This window comes from Petaurus breviceps, unplaced genomic scaffold (genome assembly GCF_028583685.1).
Source record: "Petaurus breviceps papuanus isolate PSGF00001 unplaced genomic scaffold, PetGlider_PUasm1.0 189, whole genome shotgun sequence".
Lineage (NCBI taxonomy): Eukaryota > Metazoa > Chordata > Mammalia > Diprotodontia > Petauridae > Petaurus > Petaurus breviceps.
Window position 1 is genome coordinate 36,098,324 of NW_027185809.1, and position 25,539 is coordinate 36,123,862.

Below are 25,539 nucleotides of genomic sequence, written 5' to 3' on the forward strand. Positions count from 1 at the left end.
CTCCCCTGAAGTTCAGGATAAGGTGGGGGTGGTGTGAGACAGTTTTCTAGGGATTTTCCATTCCTAATCAGTTTCTGGAAGCATAAAACTACCCAGGCCCCACACATAAAACTATAAAATGTGCTTATTTCTCATAAAATATGGGTGTTCCAGGTTGCAAATATCATTAGGATTCTAGACTGCACTACAAATATCATAACTTTAGCAAATGAACAGATGGGCATTCCCAAACCCATACTTACAGGACTGTTCATTAATCTTGTTCTTTGGCACAGTTACTGTCTCCTACTCCATCTTTCACACTGTTACATGGTTGTTACAATAACCAGGTTGCAAATTGATTCATTTGTCAGTTAAAAGTTGCACTAAAGTCTCTCTTTCTAACCTGAAGTCCAACTTTTTTTAACCTTCTGTAAAAGTAGGCTACAGACTTCTATGCCTCCTCAGTTCCATCCTCTCAAACTAAATATTTAAGAAGAGAATCAAGAACAATCTATTCCTAGAGGGCAATTCCAGACCTGGTTTCCCAGAAATATAATCATGTCCCTTTGATGTGGTTACAAGGGCAAAAAACATCTCTTTGCTGCTGTGGCCTAAAAAATTAGGATATTACCAATGTGGTTTTGGAGAAAGCAGTTGTCCCTATGCCTTCCCCAATATCATTAGGCTAAATTCATTGCACATAGACGGCAGTGAAAAAATCCTAAAAGCATTAAATGATATTCGTAATGATGGCTAATAAATGGGGGAGGGAGGATCTCAAAGCACTTTTTAAAATATTCTGGCAACACAGAATTATTCTCTTTCCCTAAGTAAGAAATCCCATATAGATGAACAAGCTGAGTTGAAGGCTCGTCTCTCGGCCCTTCAAAATCCATTCATTCAACAGGTGAAAAGTGTTTGTAGACTGAGGCTGAATCACCCTTTCACAGGCAGGTCACCTCCAGTCACGCCCCACCCCCTCGGCCCGCTCAGCCAATGAGACGACTACTCGTCCCCTCCCCGTTGCCATGGCGTCCAGGCCTCTCACCAGACGTGCGCCGGCTCGTGCAACTGGTGGAAACGAGTAGCAAAGGCCAGCGTGGTGATCGCGGCCAGCAGGAGCCACTCCACGGCCTGCCCGGGGGGCTGTAGTCTCGGTTGCGGAAGCTGCTTAGAGCACAGGTCGCCATCCCCGGCGGCCAGTTCCGGCCCTGACACTGCAACCCCGGGAGCCTTCGCCCTGCAGCGGCCCCGACGGAGGCGAAGCCCGGACTCAGCCAGGCCTACTCCCACCGCTGCCGGGCACATCCTTTCTCCGTTCTGTCCAGGCCCAGAGACAGACCCTCTCTCCTCGCCCGCCTCAACATGAGGCGGTCTGGGAAATGTAGTTCTCCCCTTGCTTGCCCCGCCCCTTAACCTGACCAAAGTTGATAGCGGGGGGCATTATGGGAATAACCGGCACCCCGGAAGTCTCGAGTAAGGCACGAGAGGGGTAGTTCTACTTGCTGTCGTGTTAGGAAGGAGAAAGCGACAGGAAAGGGTAGAAGGGACTACCGCTTCCACGAGCGCGAGGGAAATCTCAGACTATAAAAGGAATCCAAATTTGACAAATTAAGAAACTGAGGCCTTGAAAATCAAAGTGGTTTGCACACACTCTCCGACGAGTCCCAGTCGTGAAGTTTCTTGAGCACAGAAAGGTACAAGATGCAAGCAGGAAAGGTCTGTGCACAACGGAAGGGGAGGGCTTAACGAAGAAGCCTAGGTGCCTAGGGCGGGGGGAAAAGTGTCCAAGCCTCCCCTCTCCTTTCCCCTCCCCCGCCCGCTTCCCGCCCCAGAACTAGGCCTGGCCACCGGAAGGCGCCCTTTGTCTCTCCGAAGTAGAATCGCGAGTCCGACACGCTCTAAACTTGAGGCGGCCCCACTGCACCCTGGGATATGTAGTCTCGAGTCCGATGCTTTAAAAAAAACCCTCAACCTGGATTAGCCCTGGGAATGCACGGAGGCGCCCCACAGCGCCCTCTGCTGGGATGGACCAATGAGGCCCTGAAAGGGGCTTGGTTACTCCTAAGGACTAGGGGGAAAAAAATCAGTCGCAAAATCAGAACTAGTTATTATCATTTCTTTTGCGCTTTAAAGTTTGCAAGCTACAACATGTCATTTTATCTTCTCGAAACCTAGGGAGATATAGGCGGGGTAATTATTCCCATTTTGCAAATGGAGAAACCGAGGCACAGAAAGGTTAAGAGACTTGTCTACAATCACACAGCTAGTAAATTACAGACAGGATTTTAACCGGGGCGTTTATCAGTGATCTATCCACCTAGCTGCTTCAAAACCTAGAAACAGGGCTCCTGATTTCTATCAAATACTTAGAAATGCTAATTAGTGACCCTCCTTCCAGAAGCCTTTTCCAATTCTTATAATTTGGAGGGTATTTTTTTTCCTATATGAATAAGCAGAATGGTTAGTGAGCCAGCCACAGAGCTAAGAGGACGTGGGTTCAAATCCTAACCCTAATGCATTCTGGTTGGCAGTTCCTAAGATGAGACGGTGCTGATCTGCATTGGTAGAAGGCATTTCCTATCACAGTCCCTATTTCTGTCCTGTATTGACTTACCTGCTCTAATAGAATGTTCAGTTCCTTGAGTATGAGTCTCTCACACTTTTGTATTTGTATTCCTGGGGCCTAGCACATAGTAATAATAAGTGCTTGTTGATTGATCTTGTGGCATGGTTGACGGGGCTGGGACTGATTAAATTGATCAAGCAGACGGTTCCATGTGCCCACTATCCTAATATTCCCCTTTACTTTGAACCCCAACCCCAGAGCACCTTGGCCTTCCTCCCAGTGACCCATGCTCCTAAATTTCATAAGCCTCTTCCTCTCCTGCAGACAGTTTTCTCAGCCAGTCAACCCTAAACAAATTAATAAACTAGAGAGCATCTAAGAGTTAGGTAATGATAATAGGGCAGGCAGGGGCCCATAGCAGGAAAGAAAAAAGGTGGTATTAATGGAAGGAAAGCTAGACCTTTAATCAGGAGACCTGAGTTGGAATGGCAATTCTAATACTTACCAGCTGTGTGACCCTGGAAAAGTCACTGAATCTCCCAAATCCCCAGTTTCTCCCTCTGTAGAATGCAAATAATATCTCCACTATTTAACACAGCTTTGTTATAAAAATTCATTGTAAAAAAAAACTTTATTAAAGTACAATGTAGGTGTGTTATTATTACAGATGCCTCTAGAGGCCCCAGTGTTTTAATCCATGAGAATGACTGTCTAATGGTAACATTTCAGGTGATAGAGATATTTGGGGATTGCCTTTTCTCTCCCCACCCCAAAAGCAAATTACAGCAGGATTGGAGAGGACTGGCTTCACTGAAGTCACAGTCCCCAAAAGGGGGAAATAGACCTATGTGATCTAATTTGAGCTCTGAGGACATATTTCTCCCCTGGAATGTCTCCTTCATTGTTCTGTGAAGTTCTCCTCAGCAGCAAATCTCCCAATGATTCCTAAAGACTTTCCCTACCCAAAAAATATCTCCCACATTGCACCTTCAAATTGGGCCATTATCAGATTCATTCTTTCGTTCCTATTACATTTTTTAAATATTACCTTGTGTCAGAAACTTGACAAATAACAGATCTCTTTGGCTTATAAAACCCTTCCCCAAGTGCCAGTGGCTCCTTTCCAGTCTTCTTATACTTTTCTCTTCTCCATTTACTTACTCTACTATCTAGAGACATTGGCCTTATGGTTACTCAGACAAACCACATCTTAATATAATGCCTGGAACATGGTATAAGCTGAATAAATTCTTGTTGACTTGACACAAATGGCCCAGGTATACTCTGGGAACCTTCCTCAGAATTAACTGGCCCCAATTCAGGAAAGCTGGGAAAATAATAGACATATCTAGTATACCCTCCAGGCAGTTTGGTGACTCAGTGGATAGATCTGGGCCTGGAGTCAAGAAGGTCTGAATTCCAATCCAGCCTCAGACACTCAGCATCTGTGTGACCCTGGGCAAGTCACTCAACCCCTGTTTGCCTTAATTCACTGGAGAAGGAAATGGTAAAGCACTCCATTATCCCTGCCAAGGAAAACCCTATACAGGGTCACAGACTCAGATACAACTGAACAACAAAGTGTACCCTTCAGACCAGCTCCTTACTTGCAAACATGTAGTTCGTACTAAACACCAGAAAGTTTTATTCAAAGGAGAGATGGAATAGAGATCATAGAATAAATAACCATCTATCCCAAAGATGTATTAAATCCCAAGGGTTACTTAGGTCAGTCACAAACATGAGAGGAGTTCTGGCCAGTATCCTTCCCCACAGGTCCTGTCATGTCCAGCTTCGCCTGTCAGTGGAAAGGGGATTTTTTTTCCCTTTTCCTCTTTCTTCCTGTCATTCCTGATGGCTCCATAGCTTGGCTGCTGAGTCCCCAATTTTTCAGGCCAGGTCAGTAAGTCTCCATGGAGCTCTAGTCACTCTGTTTCATTTCCCCAGTGCAAAATAATGCAAAAATATTTCCTGAAGTCTCCATTATTCTTTTTCTTTTTATTTGGAGGCAATTGGAGTTAAGTGACTTGCCCAGAGTCACACAGCTAGGGTCTGAGTCTGAATTTGAACTCAGGTCCTCCTGATTCCAAGGCTCTACCCACTGCATCATCTAGCTATCCCCCTAGGCCTCTAATCAGCCAATTGATAAATAAGCATTTATTAAATTGGTGCCATATACTAGGCATTGTTCTTTGTTTTCTCTACACAAACTCCTTTTGCTCTGTTACAGACCTTATTTCTCTCAGTTGCTCAGATGGGAAATGGAAGAGGAGAAGGCAAATATCCCAGGACTCCCTATACTGAAGACCCCTACTCTATTCCAATCAGTATCAATCCATTTGATAGGATTACAAGTTCTGTGTATTGGGCCCCAGGACACTGAGTTGCAGATGGTAAAATCACTTGCATAATCTTGGGAAGCTGGCTGGAGGCCCTCCACCCTTATTTTTTGGTGTCATGGTGACCAAGCCCAGTGTGGCAGAGGTGACTCAACTACATGGAAAGTCCCCCCAACATTATTTTTGTACCTCCAGACCATTCTCTTGTCCAACATGAGCAAGTGTCCATCTTATGACCACCTAGTCAGAGAAGATATTCCTCACTTTGCCAAACTCGTGACTCTGCTGATAGATTGTTTTGCTTATTTTAGTTTTTGCATCATATGTCAACAAGTGAAATTATTCTGTATCTGGTATAGCTGTTCTTGAATGTTTAAATATTAAACCCTATAAAAATAGGGCCCTGGAAGGAGGGGGCATCTCAGATTGTGAGTAAGATCTGAAATCCATTTCATTAGAGGGGACTATAGACCCTTTAATAAAGTGCCATTGCTGAGGCAGCTAGGTGGCACAGTGAGTAGAGCACCAGCCCCCATTAAACATCTTGGAAAGAATTTATCTGATTCTTTAGAAGTCAAAAAACACTGAGGATCTGGGAGAGTAAAAGTAGTGAAAGGCCATAATGGGGAAAGGGAGTGCCCAAAAGACACACATTGCTTCATAGTTGTGCGTTAGGCTGACTCACTATGCACAGAAAAATGGGCTCAGCAGTCCAGTGGGAAGAATGTTGAGAAAAAGAAATCCCACCAAGACTGGGACATGAGATATTGTATCTTTCCCAGATCCAGAGGCTGACCATAGCATCCAGCCAAGTAAAAGAGAACTAACTTCCCCATTGGCTCCTGCAGCCCCACCCCCTTGTTACCTCCTCCCCGCACCAAGCAGATTTTGAGGGAAATTCCTCTGTTCAAAGGTCATGAGAGCAGAATGGCAGTTCCTGAGAAGGTAAGACTTTCTAAGAGCCCCAGACAGATAAAGGCCCTTAGGTCAGTGAAGACAACTTCCTGTCCTCAGAAACACACTCCTTCCTCTTCCCTGTCTACCCCAAAAGCAAATTACAGCAGGATTGGAATGGACTGGCTTCACTGAAGTCGCAGTGCCCAAAAGGGGGAAATAGACTTGTGTGACCTAATTTGAGGAGCCTTAGAGCTCCTCTAAAATATCTCCGATGTTTTGTGAAGTTCTTAGCAGCAAATCCCCCAATGATTCCTGAAGACTTTCCCTACCCAAAAATTTCTCCCTCACTGCAGCCTCAAATTGGACGATTATCAAATTCTTTGTCATTCCTATTACGTTTTTTAAGTGTTACATTGTGTCAGAAACTTGACAAATATCAAGTCATCTGTTTGGCTCTTAAAGCCCTTCACAGAGTACCAATGGCTCTTTCCCTACCTTTCCAGTCTTCTTATACATTTCTATCCTCCATTTATTTACTCGCTATCTATCTATTTGGTTCCTTATATCATCTCTCTTAAAGATCCAAATGTGTCTTGGGAAACTCTCTTTGCTCCCCTAAGGTTTTTAGTGACTTCTGTCTCAAAGCAAGTTATCTTATTCTGCAGTCCCACTGCCTACCTGGAGAGGGAAAAAGGCATCCCACTCTGCCCACCTTAGAAAGAGTTCTGTGACTAAGATCAGAAAGCACCATTTAAACTTCTCTACCCCCCTCTCTCTTCTCAGCCGATCCTCTATTCTTATTTCCGAAGTTCTTGTTCCTGGAGAGTTCGAATAGGTAAGAGCGGTCTCCCCTGTCCATTCCCATATTCCTGGAAAAACTACAAGGTGGGGTAGAGGGAGGAATCAGGGGAATCCAGCAAAAGTTAGGAAGGCAAAGTGCAGGTGCACCACTTTGGGGCAAAGCCTACAGCCCTTTTCTTCCACAGCCCCTGCAATCTGCTAAGCCTTACTAGTTGCTGGGTTTCCACAGAAAAATGGAAGGGGGCGGGGGGAGGCATTATTTTTCTGTATTAATTGATTCTTCTCTTTACCCTCCTCTCTGGAGCCCCCTTAGTAATGTTACACCAACCCTAGTAGAAGCCAGCTGTCCTGGCAGCTCCATCTTTGCCAGGGGCCAGGAAGAACAGGGCCTGGTGTTTATCATTATTGCTTTCCTTGCCAAGCTCTTATCTTATTTGATTTTGCTAACTAATCAGACTAGGCAGGTCAACGTCCTGCAAAGAGAGCCCTTTAGATTCCCTCAGCCTGCTGGAAAAAGAGGGAGAGAGTTCAGTGGAGGGAACAGTTGTTAATCTCTGAACCTGAGGGGGCAGGGGGACCAAGTGAGAGCAGGGCCCTGCAGTTGTCAGCTAGCCAAACATTACTCCAATGGCACCATCTTTGTGCCTTAGTTGTTATCTTACTGGGCTTGAAGTCAGGAAGTCAGGTCACTAACTGTGTATGACCATTTGCAAATCATTTCATCCCTTCCAGCTACCTTATCTATAAAATGGGGATATGAGGTTCTAGGAACTAAAATCTATGGAAATTCAGAAGGAATCTATTGAAAGCAATTTGCAAACCTTCAAGTACTAGATAAATAAAAGTTATTATTTGACTCTAAAGCAATACACACCAATACACCAACCAGCACCCTAATAACGCTTTGCCTTTTAAGCCTAATAGCAACCTTCTGTGTTATGCTTAGAATCTAGGAATCTTGGAATCTGAGAGGCCCAACCCTCACCTTATTTAGCAGCGTCTTCTGCAACATCCCTGTCAGGGGTCACACCAGCTTTGCTTGAACATTAGCAGTATCAGGGAGTTCACTGTTTCAAAAGAAAGACTTTTGTTTCTCCAAAAGCTAAAACTGATAAGAAGTTTTTCCTTATTCCAAATGGAAACTACCTTCCCTGGAACTTTCAACTCCCTGATCCTGAGGGGAACTACTAATCCCTACATGGAGATGACTACAGGCTACACGTTGACTTAGTTTTAAAATGTAATATTATCTATATTTCATTGGATTTTTATTTATTTTGTTAAATATTTCCCAGTTATGTTTTAATGTGGTTTGGGTCAAACATAGGAGCCTATATTTGACACCTCTGCCCTAGAACAGGGGTTCTTAACCTTTTTCATTGTCATGGATCTTTTGGCATTCTTATGAAGCCTATGGACCCCTTCTCAGAATAAATGCATGTTTTAAATGCATAAAATATGTAGAATTGAAAAGTAAACCAATTGTATTATGATATAGTTATTTAAAAAAATTTAACAAATTTCCAGATCCCAGGTTAAGAACCCCTACTCCAGAGCAATATAGAATAGATCTCACCCCTCTTCCACATGACAACCCTTCAGATCTTCAACTTCAGACTGATAATCAAGGGAGTTCTGGGTTATGGAACCAACAAGGTGGTAGACTAGACACTTTTCCCATCCCACCAATTTAAAAAAAAATTTTTTTTCAAAAAGTAATTATATGCCATATGTAAAACTGAATCCACAGAACAAAAAAAAGCAAACTCTGACAAAATAAATGAATACCAGAGAAAGTTAATCCTTACAGCATTCATTCAGCAATCTCTGCATTCTGGGCAGGGATAAACTAATCAAAATTCCTGGTGTATAGTAGGCTAATTGATTGACTGACAAGCCCCTGAATTTTAGGTCATGTACCCATATTTGGGTTCTCCCTCTTCTGCTCCAGAGATTTTGTTGGCATTCCTTACACCCTGCTCTACCTCCACTCTGAAACAAGCAGCAGAAATGGATCCTGCTTTAAGGGGTGAGGGGAATGTGCTGACTAAGGAAGCCCCTAAGCCCTGGAAGCTGCAAAGATTCTGTGTGGAATTCTTTCCCACTCTCTTCCTAACCCTGCAAAGAGTGGCAGGTTCTAATTCAGTTCAGTCAAAAAAGGAAAGGAGAAAGGCTCTGTCATGAGTGGCAGCATCATACCTGAAAGAAAGGAGACTAAAACCCAACTAGGTCCAGTCTTTCCTATCAGATACTACCTAGGGCAGAGATTAAGACCAATGAACTGTAAGTCTCGCAATGTAGGAAGAAAGAAGTAGCTTTGCAGCCCAATTCTCAAGAGTGTAATCACCCCAAGTAAAGAGGGAAGAATCAGAAAGTGAGTGATGGGGAAATATAAGGGGGAAAGGCTGACACCAAAGATTTCAAGAGGAAGAAAAACCTAGACCACAAGCAGATAAAGCAACAGGGAGCATCCTCAACCTAAACCGGAAGGATGAATACTAAATCTTCAAAGAGAATACAAAGGTCTTGACAAATATAACAAAAGAAAAGTAAACCAATGCCTAATGAAACATAGAATCCTGTATAATCTCAAGAGAGCATGGAAGTACAACAAGAAATTCCAGAACAGTTCAAAAGAAAAATGAGAAGAAACTAGGAATATATTGGAAGTCATAGTTCTCAATGCAGCAATAAAAAAAATCAGTTAACGGATTACAAAAAACTGAATCGAATTCCTAATCCAGGAACTATGAATTTCAGCTTAATATACCAGTGGTTCAGAGCTTTATTCATCTTCTGAGATATCGGTGAACCATTTGGTACACAAGTGGTAGCAGAGGTAACAGGTGGTAAATTAATTTCCACCTCCCAACTTCCCACATCCATTCATCTCACCTTCCACATTCTACCCCAATTACATGTTTCTATACCCAAAATATCAGTAATCCATTCCCAAACCCTTGCCAACCATGCCTTTTTCCTTCTATCTAAGGTGAGGTATATTCAGCACCCTCGTCTAAAATTGGCAAAGGCAGGAAACTCGTTTCTGGACACACTAAGAACATCTCAAGCTATTTGGGAGACCTTATTAGGATAGACTAGTGAGGAAAGGGGTGGAGCTTATCCATGCGGACTTGGTTTCCCCTTTTCAACATTGATTTATGGTCCTGAGCAGATTACCCTAATCAGAGAAAGACTTTGAGAAATACTCTGTTCTGAGATAAGATGAGATACTGCCATTTTAAAAGCACCTTCCCTTGAGTGATTGGTAATGTCTTAAGCCACTTTAGAAAGCAACATTTTTATAATTAGAAGAATTAAGTTCAAATGCCCATATCACATGGAGAAATCACTTTCACCCCTTTTGTATTTCAGTTTCTTCATCTGTCAAATGAAGAGGACTGGGTTACATGATGGCTAAGTCCCTTCCAATTCTGCTTCATCTTTGTTGATGAGATGGAGGAGGAGGGGTCCATTTGTTCTTTCGATTTTGGGTGCTCTAGTTACCCTCCTCATCATTCCCACCCTGGAGGGCTTAGGTTTCCAGGATTTGAATGAATTCCTTGCCAGGAAACAACTATGCCCATCCTGTTCATTCAGTACACAGTTATTAGGTACCTACACTAGGCAATGCACCATGCCAAGCGAAAGGGAAAGGTGACAGGGATGAATAAGGTAGACTATTGTCCTGGCCCTCCAGGAGGTTATGGTCTAGGAAGAAGTAAGAGATACAAATAGTATCTTGCCCTATAGTGTTGCATAGAATAATTACTGTGTAAATAGTAATAATACCAGCTAACATTTATATGGGATACAAGCCTAGTAATGGAGGCAACTGTATGACTCAGTAGATAGAGTTCTAGGTCTGGGGTCAGGAAGACCTGAATTCAAATCCAGCCTCAGACACCTACTATCTGTGTGACCCCGGGTAAGTCACTTAACCTCTGTTTGCCTTAATGTACTAGAAGAGGAAATAGCAAACCACTCCAGTGTCTTTGCCAAAAATCTCATGGATAGTCTCGGCATGCAATGGTCCACAATGCAACAACAACAATATTTATATAACACTTCTAAGGTTTGCAACGCGCTTTACAGACATCTTAATTTATCCTCACAACAGCCCTAAGAGGTTGGTGCTATTTTATCCCTATTTTATAGATAAGAAAAATGAGGTGAGGTGATTTGCGCAGGGTCACTTGAGTAATGTTTGAGATGAGATATAAACTCAGGTCCTCCTGACTTTGGGTCTCGTACTCTATGCACAGAGCACCTAGCCACCTAACTAAGGCCTTAGCCTAAAAGGGCCAGGGTCTGCCATTGCATCCTGGGCCACCTCTAGTCATCCTAGTCATCCTGATGAATATCTGTCTGGCCACTGGACCCAGATGACTCTGGAGGAGGAAGCGAGGTTGGTGACCTTGCACAGCCCTCCGTCACTCAAAGTCAACTGCAAGTCATGTCATCATCTCCTTGATGCCATGGGCCTCTTCGAGAATGAAGGACAAACACACAACACAACAACAAAACCTCCTGACTGTTCTGGGCAATAGATACTTAAACAATACAGAGGAGAGAGAGAACATTCTGCACTGAGGTGACCAGGGAAGACTTCCTGAAGGTGGTGGGCCTGATCCCTCTAGAGACTGGAGAAACTCCCTTCAGAAAATTCCTCTCCGCCCAGGCATCACAGCCCAAAACTGCTTCCTGTAACCACCTCTTTCTTTGTGTGTGTTGTTTTCTCATCTGCAGCCCTAGCTCTCAAGGGGATTGACTATGACATCATTCCCATTAACCTCATAAAGGATGGAGGGCAGCAGGTAAAAAAGAGTATAATAAAGCCATGGGGTGTATGAAGTGCTGAGATGTTTGGAGGTAGTAGGAAGCATGTCTGAGTTTTGTCAGGATGGGGTTCTCAAGGAAGGCTTCATGGAGGCATTAACTTTTGAGCTAGGCTTTGAAGGGCGAGTCAGACTTTAGTGAGCAAAGATAGTAGGGGGGCCACTCCAGGCATAGAGATGAGAAAATGTAGGACATGTTTGGGAAATGGGGAGTAGTCCAGTTTGTCTATGGGATCCAACCTAAGCTGAGATCATCAGTGATAATAATAGCAGATAATAGCGGCTAACATTTATGTGGTACTTTAAGATTTTGAAAATGTTTTACACATAATATTTTATCTTCACACAACTTCACTTAAGTTCCAGGGTTGGGACAATAGTGGAATCCCAAATACCAAACCAGTGCTACCTGCAGGGGGAAGACTGTGCTCCAGGGTAGGAGAGAGGACTCTTTCACAAGCTGGACTGTGCCAAGGAGAATAGGGTGAGGGAAAGCTGGATATATAAACTTATGCCAGATTGTGGAAAGCCTCGAATGACAGCTTATGAGTTTGGCCTTCATTTTGTAGAAAGGCAGGCCAGGCAAGGAGGAAGAGAACTATGTCCCTCCCCTCCCCACCAGCCTGACTAACCCAGGCTTTCCCTTTTCCTTTGGGACCTTGTCTTCACAGTTTACTAGGGAATTCCAGACACTGAGCCCCATGAATCAAGTGCCGGTCTTGAAGATTGATGACGTTACCCTTGCTCAATCAGTGAGTGCTGTGGACCAGTCAGCCCATTACTCATTCCAACAAGAGGGCTGTGAGGAAGCCATTCTCCCTTGCTCTCTTCTCCCTCCTCTCCCCCACATATAAACAGGTCTAAGGATAGACCATGAATCAGACATCTGAATGCCAAAACTCCAGAGTTAAGGATTAAACTGCCTTTTTAACCCCTCCTTCAATGATGACTATGCCCCGCTGTACTAGTACTTCAAATAAACCTGGACAGGGGGAGGGACTCTGTGTGTGTGTGTGTGTGTGTGTGTGTGTGTGTGTGTGTTGGGGGGGAGGGGGAGGGAAGCCGGGGAAAGCAGGCAGAAAAGTGAAAAACAGTTGGCATTATCCTCACTCCACTTGGGATCAAACACTTTCTCCTTGCTTTGTTTCTTGTCCTTGTGGGTTGCAGCTGGCCATCATTGAGTATCTGGAAGAAACACGACCAACACCTATCAGGCTCCTGCCACAGGACCCCAAGAAAAGAGCCAGTGTTCGAATGATCTCAGATATCATTGCTAGTGGAATTCAACCCCTGCAGGTACAGACCTTTAAAGAAACTAAGAGTCATGCAGTACCATCATGGTACCTACCCATGGTACAAAAAAATAGATGACAGGGCAACAAGGAGAGGAGACCTAAGTTCAAACCACCTCATGGAATCAGGAAATTTTGAGAGAGACTTCTGACTTTATATAATTTATCCCTTATCCAGTCCAATCCTTTTTAAATACCTACTATATACAAGGCACTGTGCCACCGCAGGGAAACAAAGACCAAATGATGGACAGTCCCTGCCCTCAAGGAGCTTACATTCTGTTGAGGAGGTAAAAAATGTAAACAGATAAGTATATCCACAGTCATTTGACGAGGAGAGAAATTATAGTAAAAACTGGTAGGATTGGGAAGTAGTTTGTCCATAGGAGTTAGCACATGAGCTGAGCCTTAACAAAGCTACTGAAGCAATAGAGAAGTGCTTTGTTCTGAGTTTTTGCAGCTTTATAGACGTCCAGCCTAAGAACCAGATCCCCTGATTCATAGTCCAAGGCCCTTTTCTACATCACTTTAGTGGGGCCCAGACTGGGAGTGAGTCACTCATTCAGTGACTGATTGTGCACCTTAATGTAGGCAATGGCAAACAGGAGACTAAAGAGAAGTCTTGCTGACTTTCCCCTCTCCTTTACAACTATTTCTAAGTAGGGCTCAACCTAGATGTTCCTGAGTTCAGAGTACTTTATATTTTTTTTCCTTATTATGAACTTAAGAAATATTTCCTTATACATAGAAAAATAGAAAAAGAGACCTGCACATGAAGCTGTGGTTCTTCACTATACGCAACTTGGTTATTCTATTCATTTATCTTAAAGCCTAAAACTGCACTAAGGCTTTTGAAACAATTTAACATGGTAGTTCTAACACTGCCCTTGTTTGTCTCTGTCCCCTTCTGAACTTCCTTCTTATCTCTTCTTTTTTAATGATTCATTGACTCATTTTTCTCTATTTTCTTCCTTTTTGGTATATCAATATAATTACCCTCTCACTCACTCTCCAACTTTCCACTCCACCAAAACAAAATAGAAACCCTCCCTTGTAACAAATAAGTAGATAGCTAGGTGACACAGTAAAAAGAGCGCTGAACCAGGAGTCAGGAAAACCTGAATTCAAATCTAGCTTCAGTCACATTTCTTTGGGGTATAAGCCTAGTAGTGGTATTTCTTGGTCAAAAAGTCACAGTTTAGTGGCTTTGGGAACATAACACTAGTTTTATTTCTAGAATGATTGAATTTCAGTGATCCAACATCATATTAGTGTACTTGTCTTCCCACAGCTCCCCCAACAATTATCATTTTTTTGGTCATCTTGGGCAATCTGATGGATGTGGGGCATAACTTCACAGTAGTTTTTATTTTAATTTCTCTACTAATGATTTGGAGCATTTTTAAAAATATGGTTGCTGGGCAGCCAGTGTTGGGATGACCTGGAGATCAAATCCCAGGCTCAGACACTTAGCACCCACCCAGAAACACCTGGCTGTGTAACCTTGAGCAAGTTACTTAACCCCAATTGCTTAGGGGTGGCCAGGTGGCTCATCGAGTAAGAGCACCGGCTCCAGTGTCGGGATGACCTGGATCAAATCCGGGCTCAGATACTTAGCACCACACACAGAAATAACTGTCTGTGTAACCTTGAGCAAGTTACTTAACCCCGATTGCTTTAAAAAAAAAAAAATATGGTTGCTGATAACTTAGACTTCTCTTCAGAACAACCTGTTTGTACATTTTGACTATTTATCATTTGGAGAATGGCTTTTGTTCAGATTTGTTTGTATCAGTTCTCTATATATGTTGGACATCATAATCTTTCTTAGGAAAATTTGCTATAGTAATTTCTTTTCTACTTAACATTTTTAATTCTAATTGCATAATTTTGTTTGTGCAAAAACCTTAAATTTTATCCATCAAAATTATCCGTCTTGTCTCTTGTGATCTTCTCTATTCTTTGTTGGGTTGATAATTCTTTCCTTATTCATATTAGTTAACAGTATCTCCTGCTCCTCTAATTATTTTCTGATGAGACTTTTTATAGCTAACTCATGTATCCATTTGGAACTTATTGTGGTACATTGTATAAGATACTTATCTAAACCCAATTTCTGTTAATTTTCCTAGCAATTTTTGTTGACTAGTGAGTCCTCATTTTAGTAGTTCAAGGCCTTGGGCTTGATGACGACTATGCTACTAAGTTTGTGTCTTGGTCTTGTATAGGTAATCTGCTCTGCTAATCATCATTTCTATTTTTAACCAGTACCAAATAGTTTTGATGATTGCTGCTTTGTGGTATAATGTGAGGTCTAGGAATACTTAGGTAAGCCCCATTCCTTCCCACTTTTTTTCATTTCTTCCCTTGATATTCTTGACCTTTTATTTTTTTCTTTTGGTTCTTCTGATGAATTTTTTTTTAATTTTATAACAGTGAAACTTTGGTAATTTTATTGGTATGACATTGAATCTGTAAATATATTTAAGTAGGGTGTTGTTATTTTTAATATACTGGCATGGTCCAGCAAAAAGTCTCTCTCCAATTATTTTAGGACTATCTTTATTTTTGTAAGTGGTGCTTTTTATTGTGTTTGCATAATTTCTCTATTTGTCTTTGTTTCTGAATTCCCGGATTTTTTATATGTTCTCCAGTTATTTTGAATGACATTTCTCCTTCTTTCTCTTCTTGCTGGGTTTTATTTGTAATATATAGAAAAACTGGTGATCTTTCTGAGTTTGTTTTTATATATTACTACTTTACTGAAGGTCTTAATTGTTGCTCTTAATTTTTAGTTGACTCTTAAGGGTTACCTGCAAAAAACAATAATATCATCTAAAAAGTGAGTTTTGTTTCCTCTTTGCTTATGCTGATCCCTTTAATGTTTTTATCTTGTCTTATTGCTGTAGGTAGCATTTCTAGTATTTTATTAAGTCATAGTAGTGACAATGACATCTTTGCTCTGCTTGGGTCTTTTCTTTTTGTCCCTGATCTTTTTGGAAGGGCTGCTAGCGTTTCTGTATTACAGACAATGCTAGCTCTTGGTTTTAGGTATTGTTTACCTTATTAAAGTACACTCCATTAATTTCTGATTTTTTTTTTTACTATTTTTAGCATAAACAGATATTGTATTTTGTCAAAAGCTTTTTTTCTTCTAATATAATCATGTGACTTCTATTGTTTATTATTTTTTGTAGTAAACTAACCCTGTAATCCTAGTATAAATCCAACCAGGTCATAACATATGATCTTTTTAATGTATTGTTGTAGCTTCTTTGCTATAATTTTACTCAAGATTTTTCATCAATATTAATTAGAGATATTGACCTATTAGTTACTTTTCTCTGACAGCCCTTCTTGTTTTAGGTATCAGGACCATATCTATAGTATACAAGTTTGGCAGGATCCTTTTTGCCCATATTTTGTCAAATGATTTATATGATATTGGAATTAATTACCTTTTGAATGTTTGATAAAATTCACTTATAAATCTATCTACTCCTAGGATTTTTTGTTTGGAAGTTCCTTTAATGCTTGTTCAATGTCTTTTTCTGAGGTTAGGTTATTTCACTCTATTTCTTGATTGGTTTTGTTAACCTTCATCTATTTTGGACATATTCATTTAAATTACCAGTTTTGTTGGTATATATTTGGGCAAGAATAGCTTCTAATAATTTCCTTTATTTGTTGTGATTTCTCTTTTTTCATGTTTTTCTTATTGGCAGTTTCTTGTTGGGAGGGATTCAATTGGCAAAGGGTTTGTTTGTTTTTTAACCATCTTCTAGTTTTATCTCTTAACTAATTGGGAGGTTTTTTCCTAATGTTTCTCTCTTCTGTTTTTTAGACTTTTATTTTTATGTTTGAGATGTTTTTAAAAATTTATTCCTTTTCTAATTTTTTTAGTTGTATGCCTAACATTGATTTGTTTTTTTGTTGATGAAAGTGTTTAGAAATATAAATTGTCCAGTAAGGAATGCTTTGACTGAATTCTAAAAGTTTTGGTATATTGCTTCATTGTCATTTATTTTAATGAAATTATCTCATTTCTATGATTTGGCCTTTTCCCACAAATTCTTTAGGATTAATTTATTTAGTCTGCATTTAAGTTTGAATTCTTTCTTCAAAGCCCTTTACTGATTATATTTTTAATTCTGTCATGGTCAATATGGAAGGTATTTGATATTTCTGGTTTTCTGCATTTATTAATGAAGATTTTGTGTGCCCTAGAATATGGTTAAGTTTTGTAAAGGTGTCATGTAGAACTAAGAAATATGCATATTTTTATTTCTGTTCAACACTCACCAAAGATCTGTCTTTCAAGTCCTTAGCTTCTTTCTCACTTATATTTTTGTTAGATTCACTTAGATTTGAAAGGGGCACATTGAAGTCTACAGCTATCATAATTTTACTTATATAAATACTTATGTATTCTTCCTATAATTGGATAAATTTTTCCTTTAAGTTCTTAGCTGTATTATTTATTGAATAAGTATTAAGTATTGATATTTTTCTATTACATGGGTGTCATTAAGAATGATGTTAATTTCCCTGCTTATCCCTTATAACTATATCTGTTTTTTTCTCTTGCCTTGCCTGAGACCATGATTATATAGAAGAAAATTCTATAGTCTGTGTTGTAGGCACAAGCCTGCCAGAAAAATCTTATCAATTAAATTAAACTAATTTAAAGTATTTTCTAATTAGAGAGAGATCCAAAAATGGAGAGTTTCCTGTTGCCTTTAAGTATCTCTGATATCCAGTATCAGGTAACTGTCTCTGATGCAAATAATTTTGGAATTACAGTTTATATTATTCTCAATCAACAAAATTCCAAAGTAAGATTAAGCAAGAGTTCAGAGTCTCAGAACAAAAATAACTTAAAATGTCAGTGTAACTTAGAAAATAATTTTTATAAACCCTATTTGACAGCTTACTCTAAGGACTCTCCTTTCCATCTGACCAAAGGGTCAACTCAAGAGATACTTCCTTAACAGAAGTAATAAAAACATTGTTTCTTTCTCCTAGTCTTATCTTTACTGTCTGGTCAAAGCATGGGGAAAGAGAGAAAATTGGAGCAAACAGTGACCTCCTTGTCTTTGTTGGATCACACCACCCTGACTTCATTCTCCAACATAGTTCCTCCCTGTACTTTCACTCAGTTTCCTCAAAGGAAGTGATTAGGTCTCTGTTAAGAAAGAGGAAAAATAAAAAGGATTTAGTACAGGGCATCGTTTTCCTAAAATTCTGATTAAATATTTATAATTTTTCTCATTTAGGTGGGACAAAAGACTTTAGATTAAAATATAGTCCTAATGTTATTTCATAATGTGTAACTTAAAAAGGCAATGGAGTCATGTGGGGTGGAAGGATCACCTTGGCATACTTCCACAACTGCTCCCTCTACTTTTTAAAATTTTTCTGAATCATAATAAATTCTTCTCTAGCCCCTCAGTTAGATTCTGTGAGAATCTTTATGTTTCAGGCATGTTGTTTATAAACAACACATTATTAGTTCTGCTTTCTAATTCACTCTGCTACCTTCCTTCTTTTTATGAATGTGTTCATCCCATCCAAGTTCATGACTATAATTATTAATTGCATAATTTCCACTGTCATCCCACTAATATCCCTCTTATACTTCTTTACATTTAAGAAAAAGGTAGAGAAAAAGAAGAGATCTGATCAGCACTAGTAATCTTTAATTAAGATAGCCTTTTCCTACTCCTCTGCTCCCCATCTCTCACCAGTCCCAGACCTTGATCTCTAGTTCTTATCCTTTTTCTTTTTAATCTTCCCTTTATAATTAACCCTCCAAAGCTGAAGCTTATTTTGCCTGTTTTCTTGTATTTTTTTTCTTTTTTTGCTTGTATTCCCTGTACAACCCAACTCTACTCTCACTCTTTATCCCACCTCCCTTTTTCCTGTTCCCACCTATTTGCCTGTTGAATGTTTAATGTATTGCTATACCATAATCTGTGTGTGTGTGTGTGTGTGTGTGTGTGTGTGTATTCAGCCCTCGCTTATGCAGTTAGGATAACAATGTCATTATATGCACCCTCTCTCTACCCCTTCCTCCATATTTAAATACTTTTCTGATGCACTCTATTTATCTGAAATAGTCAATTCCTCCTCCTATTCCCCCTTTTGTCCTCTGGTGTATTCTTTGTCCCCTCCCTTTTCTTTTCTTTCTGAAAACCAACAAAACAGAGCATTGACCACATGAAGGCCCTATGGTTTTTTCATTTAATTTCTTCCAGGACCCTTGAAGGCTTAGAATTCTAAAGATATACTTGTCTCTTCTCTCCCTGTTAGAATGTAGGTACTTTATCATTGTTTAGCCCCTCTAGTAGTTGAAATGTATTTACCTTTCTAGGCTTCTTTTTATCCCTTTGTTTCCATTTCAGAGTTTCTTCTCAGTGGTCTTTTCCTCAGAAATTCTCAGAAGTCCTAGGCCTCTATTCTATTAAAGGACATTTTTACTTCTATAGGATTATACTCAGTTTTGCAGAGTAAGTTATTGTTGGTTGTAAAACCTCTAGCTTTTACCTTTTGTAATACTGTATTCCAGGATTTTCTCTTCTTTATTAGAGTTGTTGCTAAGTCTTGTATTCTATCTGTGGATCCTCAGTACTAGAATGCTTTCATTCTGGCTCCTTGCATGACTTTTTTCTTTGACTTGGAAGCTCTCAATTTTTACTATGACACTACCTGGTGTTGAATTTTAGTTTTCTTTTTGGAAGTGATTACTGAATGTTCATTGGTATAATAGATCTGAGCCATCTCTTTTATTATTTCTTGAAATATGGTTGTCTAGGTTTTTTATTTGGTCCTGGTTTTTAGGGAGTCAGAATTTATAATTAGTTTGTGAAATTATGAAATAGGGACCAGCACATCCAGTTCTTTGAGTACTTGCCAATAATATGAATGACAAGGGGAAACAGGGTGACAGTCACACTTTATCCACACAAAAGTGTGGGGGCAAATAATACATCAGAGACACGTGGCAAAAGACATATAGAAGCAAACATCAGGGGAAAGAATGATGAAGGGAGACAGACAGAGTGGGCAAGAGAATGAGGAGTAGGAGAGGCACAGAATATCATGCATGTAATCATTGAATAGAGTTGGGAGCACTTAGTGTCATGGAAATGGAAGAGTGCTTGGGGGTAGGACTTTGAGGTCTCAGTTTATAGGGATTTTTTTGGAAGACAGACTTTTTCTTATCTGTGTCACCTTGGGGTTAGTTCATTACCATGTCCAAATCATGTCAGAGTTGTTACTAAAACATTAAAGTCAGCATGTGCACATCATCTCAAAATTATCAGCACTATTTGATGTTCTGTTGGTCTTTACTGTGGAGATCCAAAATTTTTCTGGAATTTATATATCATAGCACCAAAGGTCCTGACAGCAGTGCCTAGATGGCATCTACTAATTCAGCACATATTACAAGGATGTGAGTTTTGGTTAATATATGTTACAGTTTATAAGTTATGCTCCTTTGCTCTTAGGGACAGTTTGTATGTGATTTCTAGGTTGCCATTTGCAATCTTATTTCCTGCTATTGCCCCTTTATTTTGGCTACTTATAAACTTATTATTCTGACTGGAAGAAGAGAGATGGTAAGAGGAGCCAGAACAAGTTACAGTTTTAACCCAGAGTCCAATGATCCTTCTGGGTCATTTATTTTATAATACATACCTTCTCATTTTTTTCTGGCTTTGGACTTTGTTCTAATACTTCTTGTCTCATGAAATTACTCACTTGTTTACTTTATTCTGTTTTTCAGGGAGTCTCCTATTTGGGTGAGGTTTTCTCTTTTCTGTTCTAAACTATGCATTTGTTCATTTCTACCTTTTCTTTCTGAACTCTGATATGATTTATAATTTCTTTTTTTTTTTTAACTTTTTGCTAATTTCTTCTAGGCCCTCTTTGTAGTCCTTGTGGCTAAACATTTTTTTCCGCCAAGATTGTACTTGTAGTTGCAGATTTACTCTCTTCTCAGTTTAACTTTTGGGCTTCTCTTAACCCATAATATTTATGTATTCTGTTCAATGTTTTTTTTTCTATTTCCTTATTTCCAGCCTCAGTTCTTGTACTGCTATTTTGTGTGCAGACCATTCCTTTCTGGCACTCTTGGATGGTTAGTACTTGTTCGGCCTTCTCCCTTCTCTAGGCTGGGTGTCACTGCTACCACTGATCTGGATGGGTGGCTGGTATTAAGCCTATCTGCCTCAATTCTTGACTTTCATATCAGTCTCCTATTGGACCTCCAATATCTGTCTTCTTTCCTTGCACAGTCTTTAACTGGGAATTGCTCCATCCCCAGATGTGGGTCTGGCAGACCTCACTGGGATGTCAGATGTTGGATGTCTTAGCCTCCTGCACACTCTGTTAACAGTGGTGCTCTGACTGTTGCTCTGGCTCCCAGTGTTCCAAAGAGTGCATTCAGGTCTTGTCTCCCCGTAATTTGACCTGTGGGGGCTGTTTCTTTCCCCCATTGCTTTTGTGATGGGCCAGGACTAACATCTGGCTGTAGAGTCACAATTACTGGAGTTGGCAACGGCTCATAATCTCCCTGTTCAGGTGTTGAATGGCTTTAGGCCATTGGGGGGAGCTTGCACAGGTTTCCCTGACAGGGCTTCTGTCTTCATTGCTATATAAAATGCAAGAACAACTATCCTGTAGCCTGCAAGGTTATATGTCACTTAGTTTCTCTTCTTCCTGGTCTTAATACTTAGTCCATAATTATAGCCACACCTACAAGAACTCCAATCCCTGGCCTCTCTATTCCCCTTTTGCTCCTTTATTACGTATCACATTGGTGGGTGTGGTCATGGGAGTTTTTTAGCCACCAGCACTTTAGACAGTCACAGAAGAAGGTCTCAGGGACCAAGCATCTCCACCCTGTGCCCCAGACTTTGAGAATCTAGAATCTTTACACAGCAGAACCTTTCAAGACAAGAGGAAGAAATGACTTCTCTCACCCCAGTAGGGAACTACACATTGCTAGACCTAAGGGAAGGGTTGGCTCTGAGTTGGCAGGATCAGCAAGGCTACTTAATCTGACCAGTGAATTTCTTTTGGCTTATCAGAACTTATCTGTCCTAAAGAAAATGGGCCAGGAGACCCAGCTGACATGGGCACGAGCAGTCATCAACTCTGGCTTTGGAGGTGGGTCTCTGTCTTGTCCTGCCTTCATCCAAGTTCCTGATCCCGGGATTTCAAAAAATTTGTCTTGCTCACCCAATCTTCCTTTCATGATCTCCCTAAAGTCTCTGTGGTGATGATAGAATAGGCTGGGAAATGGAGGAACTACAGGGCCAGCAACTGGGAAGGAGATGGGCCGAACAAGCGGCCACATCGGTCTAATGAGAGCAATTAATCTCAATCCAGTGGTCAAGTCTCCGACTTTTGGTGTTGCCTGGGCTTCCAGCCACTTAAGTCCATGGCTTTGCCTAAAAATTACATCCAAGAGACTGAGGCCAAAGCGAAGATGAATTGTGTAGTACAAGAACACTACCTTGTGTTTTACTCACTGCAGGTGGGAGAAATGGGAAACATCTCCCCTCTGATTTGCTTCAAATCCTCCACTATCCTGTCTGCCACCTTTCGTGCAGCAAACAGGTTCAAGCTTACATAGCCCATAAATCCCATCTCAGGCACAGGTGCTATTATTATCCCCATTTTAAAGAAGAAATAGAGACCTAAGAGTAATGACCCCGAGCTTCCTCCTTTCTGTATGTGCCTGATTGTTGTTTTCTTTTCATAGCCCTAGAGCATGTCCTGCAGAGCACAGCAGGGAAGTACTGCGTGGGAGATGAGGTAGGGGCAATCCGTAGTTCCAGTCTTCCTTATCCTTGGCCGCTGTCAGAATTTGTTGCTACAACTATACTGAACTTCACAGAAAAACTAGCTGAGCCAGTCAGTGCCAAAGCAATAGACTCTCTTTTCTGGCATGTTTAAGGAAAAGCCTACAAGGGAAGGCTGTTGGCTTAACTGGAAACACCCAAAGTGGGAGGTGCAGGTCAGGGGAGGGAAGTCCAGTTAGCCCCTCACACTTCAGCTGTGACTGACACCTTCAAACTAGGGTTACCAACTGAACTTCCTTACACTGAAGTTGGGACCAGTGTCCTCAAAGCAGGACAGTGACAAGGACAGAATCCCACCTAGAGATGTCAGTAGGAAGTCCTTGGTTGATTAAAGCTTGGCAGGCTACTATAGACAGAGACTTTGGGGCAAGGGATGGGATTATTCAGCTTGAGAGGGAAAAAATACAGTTCATGACTGCTCTATTGAGGTTTCCAGGGATAGTCAGAACCCAACAGGTGTGTGGTCAGGGATCCTGCACCAGGATCAAACTTGACTTTTCTCTGCAGATCTCCATGGCTGACATATGCTTGGTGCCTCAGGTGGCTAATGCTGAGAGGTGAGTGAGAACCCTGTCCTCTCCCACACTCACCAGAGAGCCTTCTCCATACATAAACAACTACCTCTCCCCCACTGGACCCCCACCTCTCTTTTGTATGAGTTATCCTGGTAACTCTCAACTTAACTATTTCTGTAATGGAACTCCACTTTCCCTTGCTTGAGAGAGCCACTGAAATGCCCTCACAATCACTGCAGAGATGATCAGCTTCTGCTCATAAGAAGGGAAGGGTGCCTGCATTCTAGCTCCCTAGGAGGCATCCCAACAGCAGAACCCACCAGAAAGTATTTGTCCACTTTCTCCAAGTGTTCACTGCCTGCAGGGATTCCCTGAATTATCTCCAGAAATAAGAATGGACCAGGGTCCAGACCGCCAGCCCTACCCATTCCCTTCCTTTTACCCCAGTATGGCAAGTATCAATTAAACTTCTCTTATGTGCAAGGCTCCATTAGACACATAGAGGAATACAAGACAGCTTCCAATCCCAAAGATCCTGGGTTTTATCTAGACCAGGGGTTCTAAACCTCTTTTGTGTCATGGCTTTGGCAAACCAGTGAAGTCAGCCTTCTCAGCCTAATTTTTAAATGCATAGAATTAAAAAGGTAACCAGTTATATTGAAAGAAAATTAACAAAAAAAATTAGGTTCACAGCCCCCAGGTTAAAAACCCTTCATAGAAAGACAGGATATGAAAAGATATAAATCACAAAACCAGACAGGATAAGGAACAAATGATACTGTACTGCCTCCAGAAGGCCACCACCCTTGCAATTTCTACTTCTATTTTTTTTGTTTTTCTTTAGTCCTTTTCAGTAGCATTCAACTTCTCATGACCCTACTTGGGGTTTTCTTTTCAAAGATGCTAGAGTGATTTGCCATTTCCTTCTCCAGCTCATTTTACAGATGAAGAAACTGAGGCACACAGTGTGAAGTGACTTGCCCAGGGTTACACAGCTAGTGTGAGCCAAATTACTTGCAAGTCTTTACTTACAGCTAGTAAGTATCTGAGGCTAGATTTGAACCCAGGTCTTTCTGACTTTAGATCTGGCATTCTATCAACTGCATCACCTAGCTGCTTTCTTTTGACCTCATAGGAATTTCCCTGCCCAGTTAAATAAATGCCCAAACTTGCCTCTCCCTGCTTCTCAGATTCAGTGTTTCCTTGCAGAAACCCCAGCCTCTGCTCAATGACTTATGTTCATATTGCAGATTTAAGGTGGTCTGCTCAATGACTTACGTTCATATTGCAGATTTAAAGTGGACTTCTCCCCATACCCCACCATCAGCCGCATCAACAAGACCTTACTCACCATGGAGGCTTTCCAAGTGAGCCACCCTTCCCGGCAGCCTGACACCCCTCCAGAACTTCGGGCCTGAATCCCGGCATTTCCACCTTAGGGACAACTGAGAGTGTGAGCTGCACAGTTTTAATGCCACAAAGATAAATAAATCGTGCTTAGTGAATGAGCCCTGGTGTGGAAGCTGCGAGATCTAGGTTGGAATTTTAGCTTTGCCAACCACAGAATTCCTTTGGACCTGAGTTTCCTCCTCTGTCAAATCTGAAGGTCAATAATGTTCTGCCTATTTCATAAGGGTTATGGTGATCAGAATCAATGCAATCATTTAGTTAAAATGCTTGGAAGATAATGAAGTACTCAATAAATCAATGACAGGAAGTACTGCCTCCTCTTTCTGTGGATAGCTTTCATGAATACCATGTATTTTTGTTAATTAATCTCCATGTTCATCCATACCCTCAACTCTGGATCCAAGAAGAGTAAGCTTATCCAATTAAGCCAGAATAAAGATAGCGGAGATGAGGCATCTTTATTCCTCTGATGTAGTGTACCAGTCCCTAGCTCATTAAAGGCCATGGAAAAGGACACAGACCTCTGGAATTTTCATAGCCACTGAGTAGTTCCTCCCTGTTTCAGGGGGAATCAGCTAGGAAAGGGGAGAACAAAGGAGGGAACCTGTGGCTTCACTGGAGCCAAGAGTGTTGTGCAAACTCTCTCCAGCTAGACAGAGCAATAACTCACCTAGTCTTAGAGAATAGCCTGGGGCAATGAGGTTAAGTGATTTTCCTATGGTCACACACTCTCTATATGCCCAGAAGAACTTGAATTTAGGTCTTCCTGACTCCAATCCACTCTGCCCTACTCCTGTTTCCATAGTCGTGCAAATAGCCATAGTTTGGGTCCCGGAACCTTAAAACTATATGTGGTGGTTGTTTGACCTTCATTGGCTAACAGTACCTTGGCTTGAAAGTAAATTGGATAGAAGTGAGGCAGTGCTATGCAGAGTCACGAGCCTTACTTTCTCCTCCAGAGCCATTTGGGTCCAATGACAATCAGGATGACTGGAGATGGGCTCCAGATACAGTGGGAGACTCT

General features: G+C 41.1%; 2 protein-coding genes across 12 annotated transcripts in view; one reads left to right on the plus strand and one right to left on the minus strand.

The window, feature by feature from the left end:
• POMT2 (protein O-mannosyltransferase 2) overlaps positions 1 to 1,290 on the minus strand; it is a 50,528-nt gene extending 49,238 nt beyond the window's left edge. For all 3 annotated transcript variants that reach the window (XM_069092293.1, XM_069092292.1, XM_069092291.1), the window contains exon 1: positions 1,031 to 1,290. In XM_069092293.1, coding sequence (XP_068948394.1) covers positions 1,031 to 1,290 — 260 coding nt within the window. The remainder of the gene's footprint in view (positions 1 to 1,030) is intronic.
• A 133-nt stretch (positions 1,291 to 1,423) lies between these two features.
• On the plus strand, positions 1,424 to 24,822 carry GSTZ1 (glutathione S-transferase zeta 1). 9 transcript variants are annotated; one of them, XM_069092299.1, is made up of 10 exons: positions 1,425 to 1,701; positions 5,673 to 5,835; positions 6,571 to 6,622; positions 11,338 to 11,405; positions 12,098 to 12,178; positions 12,594 to 12,722; positions 21,814 to 21,892; positions 22,491 to 22,543; positions 23,098 to 23,147; positions 24,038 to 24,112. In XM_069092299.1, the coding sequence occupies exons 2-10, from the start codon at positions 5,818 to 5,820 to the stop codon at positions 24,051 to 24,053; spliced, it is 546 nt and encodes a 181-aa protein (XP_068948400.1). In that variant the 5' UTR covers positions 1,425 to 1,701; positions 5,673 to 5,817; the 3' UTR covers positions 24,054 to 24,112. The 9 variants fall into 9 exon arrangements, with proteins under 9 accessions (XP_068948398.1, XP_068948400.1, XP_068948395.1 ...); XM_069092294.1 differs by lacking the exon at positions 24,038 to 24,112 and adding an exon at positions 24,397 to 24,822 and having other exon boundaries at positions 1,426 to 1,701; XM_069092297.1 differs by lacking the exons at positions 12,098 to 12,178; positions 24,038 to 24,112 and adding an exon at positions 24,397 to 24,822 and having other exon boundaries at positions 1,424 to 1,701.
• Positions 24,823 to 25,539: the final 717 nt, after the last annotated feature.